Source organism: Schistocerca gregaria, chromosome X (assembly GCF_023897955.1).
Source record: "Schistocerca gregaria isolate iqSchGreg1 chromosome X, iqSchGreg1.2, whole genome shotgun sequence".
NCBI lineage: Eukaryota > Metazoa > Arthropoda > Insecta > Orthoptera > Acrididae > Schistocerca > Schistocerca gregaria.
In genome coordinates, this window is record NC_064931.1 from 763312953 (window position 1) to 763325352 (window position 12400).

General features: G+C 39.4%; 1 protein-coding gene across 2 annotated transcripts in view; it reads left to right on the forward strand.

Moving 5' to 3' along the window:
* LOC126299312 (tyrosine-protein kinase transmembrane receptor Ror-like) overlaps positions 1 to 12400 on the forward strand; it is a 111371-nt gene that overhangs the window by 83548 nt on the left and 15423 nt on the right. For both annotated transcript variants that reach the window (XM_049991130.1, XM_049991131.1), the window contains one exon: positions 11799 to 12019. In XM_049991130.1, coding sequence (XP_049847087.1) covers positions 11799 to 12019 — 221 coding nt within the window. The remainder of the gene's footprint in view (positions 1 to 11798; positions 12020 to 12400) is intronic.

Sequence of the window (12400 nt, forward strand, 5' to 3'; positions counted from 1 at the left end):
TAAAAAACACCTGATTCGGCTAACTGGAGCATGAAGACCAACAAATACATCTCCAGAAACACATATATGTGTTAGCAGTGCTGGAAATCGTAAGTAAAACGAAAGATACATCATTTTACGGAACTTGTGCTACAAAAGTTGCTTCTAACCTAAAAAACACGACAAAATGTAATATATCAACTTATTATATCTAGCAGATAATACGCTTATTCTATATATAAAAAGAAACATGTATTTCAGGCCACTGATGATGCTTCCCAAATAAATGAAGCGAAACGCGTATGGCAACAAACAAACTGCCTTCATTTAGTTGCATAGACGGCACATACCTCCACGAGTCCATACTAGTAGTTGCAGTGGAAGTTCTCACATTGGTGTAGATCACAGTGTTCTTTATATCTTCCACCACATGATCTGTTGGATGTACATGCGCTGAAAGCTATTCGACGCACTTCCCCACCCATTCCTTCTTGAGTGATTTCATTGCACTCAGCGTGCTGAGGGACTCGGTTACCACATGCCCCAGGGGTGAAATTATCAAGTGCCTTGTCTATTTAGTCTGTCTGCCTTTTGAACTCTGGTCAGATGACACTTTTCTACAGCCACAGGGTCATCTCTGGGTGTTGACCTTCGGTTTTTCTCCCCAGCTCTTGCAAATTCAGTTCAGTGGGAAGTGGCCACAGATTTGCATTGGCCGAAAGCAGACTGCAAAGATGGTTGCTTCATAGGGCAAATTGGTAGCAACACAGTCAACAGGTGCCTTCGAACAACAGGAATGTGCCCATATAGTGAACCACCTGTATGAACCACTGAGCTACCGCCGATTCCACTCTCCTGTCTAGCAACCAGCTTAGACGCCACCCTCGATTCCACTCACCTGTCTAGCAACCAGCTCAGATGGCAGCATATTCCTTGGTGGATTGAAGAATGTCGCTCAACAATCAGAGCTAGGTGCACAGCTTTGTGGAAATTCAAACACCATCCAACTAAAGAAAATCTTAAGGCCGCAGATATATGAGAACACAAACAATGCAAGTAATAAAGAACAGAACAAAAACTCCTGGAAGGAATTCATGACTTCTATTAATCGGTCCTCTTTCACTGTATGAATTTGGGAATCAATAAGGCAGATTTAAGGCAAAGGTGGTACACTTCCCTTTATGGCCTTGTTGAGAAATGGAATCTCGTTGAACATGCCTAAAAGCATGGCTCAGTTTTTAGCGGAACAGTTTCTTCTCTCTCTGCATCATCTGGAGAAACTCCTGAGTTCCTGATGTTCCATAGGAATGTGGAGATGAGGAGACTGCACTTCTTGTGGAGGTCTATCATCATACATTCTCCATGTGGAGATTGGAATCAGCTCTGTGTGTAGCCAGAGATGCTGCTCCAGGACTAGATCAGATTCACTATGGAATGCTCCATCATCTGTACTCCAGAGCTATAGGCAAGCTCCTTTCTTATTTAAATCAGATGGACTTGTGCCCCACCACTGGAAAGAGGCAATATTAATTCAATTATGGAAACCAGGCAAGTATCATACAGGAATCCTTACACAAAAACTATATGGTGGGTGTGTCTTCAGTTCTTGTAAAAACGTATGAGACTGCTTGGAGGTACAACACCTTTCACCAACTTCATGAATGGGGACTACATGGATGTCTGCTGCTTCCTATCCAGTCATCACTCCAGGACAGAGGCTTTCAATATTGTGTTGGTGATACCTCATCTGACTGCTATATTCAGGAAAATGAGGTCTCCCAAAGCAGAGTACCCAGAGTCACACTGCAGCCACAACCAGTAGCATATCTGCTGCAGTCAGGAGCCCTGTTAACTGCTCTTTGTTTTTGAACAGCTTCTCGATCTTCCACTTTCCTCCAATCTTACAATGACAATGAAGCAATGGCAGCTGAACATCAGGAGGTTGGAAGCTTGGCCCAATAAAATTTGTTTTAGGTTCTCAGCAGAAAAGACTACTTGCGTCAGTTTTAGCCACTCATCAAAGTTGTAACCAACTGGAGCTCACAATGGGGGTTAATATTTTAAATTTTAAGGAAATGTGTGCTTCTTGGGCTTCCTGTTCAGCACAGAATTAACCTGACTCCTGCACCTGTAAGACATGCAAACTGAAGTTCGCATCATGTAGGAAGGTGGCCCTATTTTCAGCCATTCTGCACATCCCCCACCATTAACTACCAAAGCCAATAAGATTCATTCTTTCTTTGAGCGGCTAGCGGTGAGTTTCAGACTAGACTGCAAGAATCTCTCTATCCTGTATGCTGCACTGTTGTCGTGTTTCGCAACAGTGCCATTTCATTCGCGGAGTGACAGAGTTATTCATTCAGATGCCAGTGTTACTTTCTTGTAACAGTATAGTTGTGATTGTGTATCTGTAAATGTTTTAGTGTCATTTCCCAATTAATATGTCAGGTGACGGCAGTAAATGTGGAGTCCCTCACAAGCAACTTTAATTAAATTGCATGCTTGTGGAGTATCATCTTAGTTGTCCGAATGGATGATTTCCTGTCAGAAAGGTCAAAGTACACAGTAATTGTTGGAAAATCATTGAGTAAAACAGAAGTGATATCCAGCGTTTGCAAGGAAGTGTTGTTGGCCTTCTGTTGTTCCTGATCTCATAAACAATTTAGGAGACAATCTGAAGAGATGTCCTCTTTGACTGTTTGCAGATGATGCTGTGATTTACCATCTTATAAAGTCCTCACATGATTAAAACAAATTACAAAATGATTTAGACAAGATATCTGTGTGCTGAGAAAAGTGGCAATTGACTCTAAATAATGAAAGGTCTGAAGTCATCCATATGAGTACTAAAAGGAATCTGATAAATTTCGGTTTACAGGATAAAACACACAAATCTAAAGGCTATAAATTCAGATAAATCCTTAGGGATTACAATTATAAAGAACTTAAATTGCAACGATCACATGGATAATGTTGTGTGGAAAGCAAATCTGAGATTGCATTTAGAACACTTAGAAAATGCAACACGTCTACCAAAGAAACTACTTACACCACACTCTTTTGCCCTCTTCTGGAGCATTGCTATCCAGTGTGGGATCCACAGCAGATAGGATTGATCGAAAAAGTTCATCAAAGAAAGGCAGTTCATTTTATACTGTCACGAAATAGGGGAGAGACTGCCATGGTTATGTTACACGAGTTGGGGTGAGAATAATTGAAACAAAGGCATTTTTCATTGTTGCAGTCACCAGCTTTCTCTTTAGAGAGTGAAAACACTTTTTTGGTGCCCACCTACATATGGAGGAATGATCATCAGAATAAAATAAGAGAAATTAGAGCTCTCACAAAAAGATTAGTGTTTGTGTTTCCCACACGTTGTCGGAGAGTGGAACGGTAGAGTAATAACTTGAATGTGGTTCGATGAACCCTTAATTGTGAATTGCAGAGTAATCATGTAGATGTAGATGTAGACGTAGTAGTCAAGGAGGTTTGCATCCTCTGTTCATAACTTTTGAAAAAGTGAATCTGAAAGCGATACTTGTATTTTTGACATTTTGAAGACTCAAGAAGGAACTGCAGAGGTGTGTGTCAGCAAGAGAACTAAACAGAGAATAGTAAACAAAAGTGTCGGAGCTGTAGAAACTTCAGGAAAATTTGTTTTCGTGTTGCCTGGAAAGCATTGAAATTGCAAGAAACCTGTAACACTAATGGATGGTTTTGACTGTGATATTTTAAAGCACTCCATGTTTGAAATGTATATAAGCAGGGAGTACCCAACATAAAAAAACTTGTTACAATTATGCCTGAGCAAGATGGTCTCAAAGTTATACTTCACCAATGCAAAGAATTTTAAAAGACGTTGGTTTCAGCTCACCTCACATACTGGAGACCCCTGTGCAGTGCTGTCTCTCTCTAGCAGCACCTGCACGCCACTCTCCATATGTAATCACACACTGCCCAGTGCAGAATATTACATGAAGAAGGAAATGCACTTGATTAACTGCACTAGCCAGATGGAATGATTAATGGCTTGTTCATGTTCATGGAGGAATTAGATTGAATGATTGCATAAAGGACTGTGAATATGTTCACTGCTGGTCTGTCTACCACTTCATCCCACATCTCTACTGTCTCCTGTACCAAATACGGACTTTACCACACCCACAGGAAAGCTCGAACCCATGCTGACAATCAAGAACTGCTCACTTTTCACTCTGGGTTCTCCACAGCTATCCCACCCTGTTACAGAACTGAGGCCATACTGGGACACATCACAGGCCAATGTTAAATGTTTAGCCAGTGTAAAGGAAACCACACAGGGAGCCAAGCACAAACACTATTGAAGAATGTGATGGCCAGATTTGTGAGACCACTCATTATTAAAGCCTCCAGCTGTCTTATTGATGAAGATTATCACACTCCAGCAAATCAAAAGGATGATTGTGATCTGATGATAGGGAATTCCACATTTGCTATGGTGACCACTTTGAAGCCTGAGGAAAAGTCTATGTTCTTTAAACCTGTAAGAAAATGTTTCTTATCATGTGATTACATAATACACAAATTTCCATTCAAAGATGAAGTTTTAATGCATGCAGAAGTTGCAAATATTTGTACAATTGGCAAAGCATCATTTTCCAGCCTTAGATTTTTCATAAATAGAATTCCTAATATTCTAACTAGTGAAAGTGAACACTTAGATACAGAAGTTGATATTCTCCACTCTCAGTTCTGTAACTTTCAGCTGGAAGAAACCAACTTGGCAGCAGAGAGAATTGATGTTCAGTGGGCGTTGGTAGGTCAGATGAAATCGGCTGATGGGGTTCTTCAGTATGATAAACTTGCAAAGGTGATGCTGGTTATTTTGTCAATTCCACATAGTAATGTGGAATGTGAGAGAATTTTTAGCACAGTTACAAAGACCAAAACTCGGTTCAGGTCTATGCTTTCAAAAGTGTCTTTGGAGAAATTTTTAATTTTAAAATCAGTTAAAAAAGGCAAGTGCTTTGAGCAGAAATTTAGTTCAGAGTTTTTGAAGAAGGCTAAGTCAGCTACAGGTGTGCTGAATAAGTAACTACCGTAATCAGACAAATTCAGACGGATAAACTATTCAGATTATTTGCTAAGCCTAACATGTACATCCTGTATAAAATTGATTTAAATTTTGGTAAGATGTCTTACAGATATAAGATGCCATGCAAATATGGGTTGCATTATGAAATGAAAACTGTGCTAATGTCAAAACAGAAATCTAATAGACGTTAATTTGTTTCGCTGGATCGTAGTTTCGAACTGTCGTTCTTTCGAGAGTGCTTCACTTGAATGTGTGTGAATCCAAAGAAACTTGCAGAGCTCATCATTCATGTTGTTCAGCATGTTGAATGATAAATTATACAGTCCGAAGGCTCAGTATGTCCATTATTTAGTATTTACATGTAAATAATAAAGCAAATGTAATTGAGTTGTTACAGGTATTGAATTATTGCAACTTTAATCATCAGGAATGTGTGTTGTAATTTACAATGCTCCATCGCTAAAATTCTCCTGATTTTTCACTTTTGAAAGTTGGCGTGTCTGCCTCCGTCAATCCTACCTGGTAAGGGTCTCATAACGCGTAGCAATGTTCCAGCAGAGGATGGATAAGTGTAATGTAGGTTGTCTCTTTAGTGGGTTTGATGCATCCTCTAAGTGTTCTGCCAACAAAGCGCAGTCTTTGTTTTGCCTCCCCCACAATATTATCTATGTGGGCTTTCCAGTTTAAGTTGCACGTAATTGTAATTCTTAGGTATTTAGTCGAACTGAGAGCCCTTAGATTTGTGCGATTTATCGTATACCCAAAATTTATCAGATTTCTTTTAGTACCCATGTGGATGATCTCTCACTTTTCTTTGTTTAGTGCTAATTGCCACTTTTCGCACCATACAGAAATTCTCTCTAGATCATTTTGTAATTGGAATCAAACATCTGATGATTTTACTAGACAGTAAATTACAGCGTCATCTGCAAACAATTTAAGGGGGCTGCTCAGATTATCACCTACAACATTGATATAAATCAGGAACAGCAGAGGGCCTATGACACTACCTTACGGAACACCGGATATCACATCTGTTCTACTCGATGATTTACTGCCTGTCACTACAAACTGTGACCTCTCTGAGAGGAAATCACGAATCCAGTCACACAACTGAGACAATACTCCATATGCACGCAATTTGATTAATAGTCGCTTGTGAGGAATGGTATCAAAAGCCTTCTGTAAATCTAGGAAAATGGAATCGATATGAGATTCCTTGTCGACAGCACTCATTACTTCATGGGAATAAAGATGAGTTGCACAAGAACAATATTTTCTGAATCCGTGTTGGTTATGTATCAATAAGTCATTTTCTTCAAAGTGATTCATAATGTTCAAGTACAGTATATGCTCCAAAATCCTACTGCAAATTGAGGTCAGTGATGTGGGTCTGTAATTCAATGTGTTACTCCTATTTCCCTTCTTGAATATTGGTGTGACCTGTGATACTTTCTAGTCTTTAGGAACAGACCTTTCGTCAAGTAGCGGTTGTATATGATTGCTAAGAAAGGCACTATTGTGTCTGCATACTCTGAAATGAACCTGATTGGTATACCATCTGGACCGGAAGACTTGCCTTTTTTAGGTGATTTGAGTTGTTTCGCAACACTTAAGATATCTACTTTTATGTCACTCATGCTAACAGCTGTTCTACTTTTGAATTTTGGAATATTTACTTCATCTTCTTTCGTGAAGGAAATACAGAAAACTATATTTAGTAACTCTGCTTTAGTGGCACCATCATCTGTAACATTTCTATTGCTATTGCGCAGTGACAGTATTAACTGTTTTTTGCTACTGCTGTACTTTACATACGAACAGAATATCTCTGGGTTTTCTATATTTCATTGTGGAAACTATTAAAAGCATCTCACATTGACATCCACACTCAATTTCGAGCTTTTGTGAAACTTAGCCAGTCTTGGGGATTTTTCATTCTTCTGAATGTCAGTCTTATATCCCTGCAACCAAAAAGCCTACTATCTTTGCTTCAGTGGCACTCTTGTGCAGCGAATATATTAGACCATTCAGTATGTTTCATGGCTCCAGTTTCAAAAAGGTAGCCCAAGCATTCACATCTGTAGGAGCTGAAGTGGCTTGTGACGATGATGTGGAGGCGATACTCTGTCATCTGACTGCATTTAGGAATAGAGTAAATGCAACTGCGGATGCTATTAAACAGGTGCTGGTTCCACTGGCTGTTGCTGCTATTACCGATAAGAGCCTCTTTCCAAACTAGTATGTGGATGGATGATACACATAAAATAACTACACTACAGTGACTGTGTTCACTATTAGTTGAATGTGATGTGTGGAGTACAGAGTACTGTTCACCACTCCATTTTGTGATGAGGGTGGAGGGAACCAGCAGTTAACATCTTATCGGAGTTTGTTCACTGTTACAAGTCCTTGACAATTTCTGAGGACTTAATGAAGTTAGCACTTTTCATAACAGATCAATCCTGAAAGAGGTCACAAAACTTCCTTACACTTATCATAGTTTGAGAAATTGACTCAAACATACTTTTTAAGTCAGAGTTTTGAACATCGCAGCCAGAGCTAACTCATGTAGGAGAGACAGTAATCTTGGGTAAAGCAGTAGTGGCATATTGTAAGAAAGTTGGTCTTTCAAAGAGACCCGCAAAATCACTGAAACAAGAAATTGAAGTCCAATGGAACAGTTTGTTTCAGTTTGGGATACTTTGATCGAGATTAAGGAATTGCTCCAAAAAAAAAGACAAAAAAAGACCTAAATAAGCTTGCCATGTTCCTTAGCCCAATCAAAGAAGCTAATAATGATCTAGAATGTGACAACTATCCACTTCCCCATTTAGTACTTATGTGCAGTGTAAACTTTTGGATGAGCACTTGAGCCCTAATAAATTAGATAGTGATGCCATGGAAATACTTCAATTAAGATGCAGAACTTACATGAACAGAAGTAATTATAAGGTTAAACTACCTGGTACTCCAAGATCGCAAAATTTTGATGCTGAGCACTGAAGACTGAGATAATGTTTTCAAAGAGGTTGGTGTTCTGTGTCCAAACATTTCAGTTTAGTGAATGACTGTAGACACCTAATATTCTTTGCTCATGCAGCATGATTATGAGTGAATGTTGCTACAAATTGCATCATCCGTTTTTTCTAGTTAATCGTGGTTCTCATGAAAGAGCACGAGGGCCACCAGAATAGCGACAGCTGTTGAAGTTCCAGAGGTATGCAAGAAGTCTGGACCATCAGACAAACATCACGAAGTATTGTTGTACCTCCCAGTCACTGCTACTGAAAAACATGCAGAGGTGGAAACTGATATTGTTGGATGGTGGAAAGAACATGACACGACAGTTCTCTTTCTAGGTACTCTCTGTGGTTAAGAGCATACTAGGTATTCCAGCCTCAAGAGGATCTAGTGAGACGAACTTCAGTGCTCCAGGCTGGGTTGTTACTGAACATCACAGTCATCTGAACCCTAATGTTGTGGATGACGTTTTACTTTGTCAAAGTTGAAGTGATTTGAAACTTCCTGTCAGATTAAAACTGTGTGCCTGACCAAGACTTGAACTCAGGACCTTTGCCTTTCGTGGGCAAGTGATCTAAAAACTGAGCTACCCAAGCATGACTCACACCCTGTCCTCACAGCTTTACTTCTGCCAGTATATCGTCTCCTACCTTCCAAACTTCACAGAAGCTCTCCTGTGAACCTTGCAGAACTAGCACTCTTGGAAGAAAGGATATTGTGGAGCTACCCCATACTGGCAGAAGTAAGGCTGTGAGGACTGGGCGTGAGTTGTGCTTGAATAGCTCAGCTGGTAGAGCACTTGCCTGCGAAAGGCAAAGGTCCCGAGTTCGAGTCTTGGTCCGGCTCACAGTTTTAATCTGCCAGGAAGTTTCATATCAGTGCACACTCTGCTGCAGAGTGAAAATCTCATTCTGAAAAGTGATTTGTTAAATAATTTTGACAGAGATTAATTTATGATGATACTATACAGATATTAAAGTTAACATAACGACATTATATTATTTAAATTTAATGATCCTTTCCAGCAGTTTCCTAGAAACATCTAGTTCAGTTCCGTAAAGTTGTGATGCTTGCCCTAAATTTATTTTAATACTTAACACCATCACATCTTCATATTCTTGTACTGTTGTCTTGGACTCAATAACTTGTTGAGAGAGAGAGAGAGAGAGAGAGAGAGAGAGAGAGAGAGAGTGTGTGTGTGTGTGTGTGTGTGTGTGTGTGTGTGTGTGTGTGTGTGTGTGTGGAGTCTATCTGTTAGTGACTTCACATACAGGCAGAAAACCGTGACGAGGGACTTTAGATAGTTGTCATCCCATGTGTGATTAGCTGCAGTGCTGTGAGTCGTTGGTTATACTCGTGAACTTGTGTACTGGCTCTCCTTTCCATGGTGGCAGAATATAGCTGTACCCGACAACAGACTCAAGTGGCATGTTGTTGATTACAGGGGCTGGAATGGAGACTTGAGAGTCCAGTCTCTGAGCACACGGAGATGATGAGTTTGGAGATGACGTCAGAGGACCCAGTGGCAAGTTTAAAGCGAGTTCACGGAGTGTGTTTCTTATCTCTGCTGTGCAGTACCCTCAAAGGTGCCATCCCAATAAGGATGTTTTTCATCACCTGAAGCAATGCATTTGGGAAACCGGTAATCTTTGTCCGCAAGTAATGGACAGAGGTCATCCAAGGACTAGACATACTCCACAAACAGATGACGCGATTCTTGCAACCTTTCACCAATCATCTTGGTGAAGTACCCATGGTATTAGAGGGTAGTTACAGATATATCAAAGGCTGGTTGTTGCTGTGTTGCACAATGAAAAACTGCATCCATATCATTACACATTAACTCAACACCAGCAGCCAGAAGACCACTTTCAACGAGTACAGTTTTGTGGATGGCTTGTGCACCAAGTGGAAGATAATACAAATTTTGTAAGTAACATGATGTATAATGATGAATCTAGCTTCACTCATGAAGGTATTTTCAACCTCCACAATAGTCATTATTGGTCAGAACAAACACACGTCACCCGTGAACATGACTTGCAGCCATGCTTTGGGCTGAAATCGTGGGCGTAGTGTTTTTGGCCCCTTACCTATTGCCAGACAGATTCAGTGGGCCCTGTATTGTATGTTTCTTTGCCTGAGACATTAGAAAATGTTCAACTTGATATTCATTGACACTTATGATTCAGCATGATGGTGCACCTCCACACTTCGGAATGAATGTGCGTAACTATTTAAATGAAGCATTTTGAGGGAAATAGATTGGTCATGTAGGTCAAATGTTCTGACCTCCATGTTCCCTGCACCTTAATCCACTAGATTCTTATTTGTGGAAACATTTAAAGGGACAGGTTTATAGTACTCCACCCATGGATGTATACAGCGTAATAACTTGCATGCATGTCACTTTGGCAATGGTGGTGCATAGGATCTAGCCAAGTATGATGCAGGAAGGGGCAAAGTGTTTGCAAATGCAAGGTGGCCGCATTGAGCATCTTCTATAAAGTGAATATTGCTCGTGTGCGTCAGTACTGGCAGTGTAAAAATAAGCCTGGATGTCAAACATATAGTACTGAATTATCGTGCATGTGCAGTCTAATTTAGCCTATCTGTCATATTTTTTGTACCTTATTGCATACAGTGTGATGCTTAAGTTTTCCACAAACTTGACGAGCCTGCGTATCCGTTCCCCACATCATTGTCTTATCTCACTGAGCAGGGCAGAGTTCATGCTACCTGTTCTGGCCACACTGCATGCAGTTAGTGTTGCCAGAGCCTTGTTTTTTAAATCAATATCTATAAAACTTATTGGCAAGACTAGGTTTTGCCAGATATACTTTTGTCTTGAATTAGGATGAGGAATCGCAAACTCATCACAGAGTGCATTTTTTTCTCCACCCTCTATATTTCTGTGTTGGAAATACTGTATACACAAAAACATCATGTTTACGTACAATGATAACAAACATGGAAGGAATTTTTTTTAAGCCCTCGCATTTGGGTTTCCTGTTTTAACTTGTATAGAAATCATAATGATTTTTTTTTTTTTTTTTTTTTTTTCATTCTTTACAGGACATGTGGGAGATTACAACTCTAGCTGCACTTGTCATTCTTACTCCAACCAGAGACCATGTGTGCCATAAATCCCTACATCACCATACAGTTATATACTGCTCAATGAGTTGCTGTGGTTTAAGGAGCAAGTTATGAAAAGTTTAGATTTCTCGCATTTCTCAGTTGTTTAGGAACTGTTATCTGATGATATTTTCTACCATAAAATTGACTCAACAATACCAGCATAACATGTACTGGTTTCATGAACTCAGTTGAGATGTTTGTTATAACAGTTGGGTGTTTTATATAATTTTGATGATATTATTTTTTACATAGCTGTGCAAAACTTAACCTGTTTGAGGTTTTGAATAAACAGTACTCTACGTGTGTGTTAATTTGCACACTGAGGCACACTATATACTTGATGTTCCTTATCTGACTTGACTTAATTGCAGTGTAAGAAACCAAATGGAGAAATCTCATGTGGAAACATGATTCAAAATTGACTGAACTAAATTTATCCGATCTTATAGACCTGAAGGAAGTTGAATCCTCATTTGTCAAACAATACATAATGTCTTGTGTTTAATTTGTTTCTTCTCTGTAGGCTAAGATGTTTCATATTCAAAAGTATATTTGTCTGGAGCAAGCTTTAATTTTTCAGGGAAAGTTTATAAAGGGGAGGTGACTACCGGTGATACTGGTGATACACCTTTGCTTGTCGCAATAAAAACTCTGAAGGAAAATGCTACTCCAAAGACACAGGCAGACTTTAGAAGAGAGGTGGAACTAATGACTGATCTACGGCATTCCAATATTGTATGTCTACTTGGAGTTGTTATGAGGGGCGAACCGCTATGTATGTTGTTTGAGTACATGACACAGGTGAGTGATTGAGTTATAAATTAAATATATTCTTTGTATTTTGTGCCACTTATAAAAACTGGTTTTGCTTTGTGTGTGCAGAGTCTTCAGATGGAATGTACTGTGTATCTAAAAAACAAGAAATGCATTAATTTTACCTATTGTAATTTTTTTTAATGTAAAACTTTCTGAATGTGGAAAAAATAGTATATTTGACACTGCTAGGAACAGGATTGTATCAGTGGTCAGAAAAAAGTAAACCCTACCTATATTATCTCATGTTCTTATGTTTCTAGCAAAACTGAAATTAATTCTCAGCACAGACTGCAGTTAAAGTGTTAGTCAGTAGGTGGTATGGACATGCTGGAGGAGCTTGTATATTTGTTTCTCTTTTGCCGATCT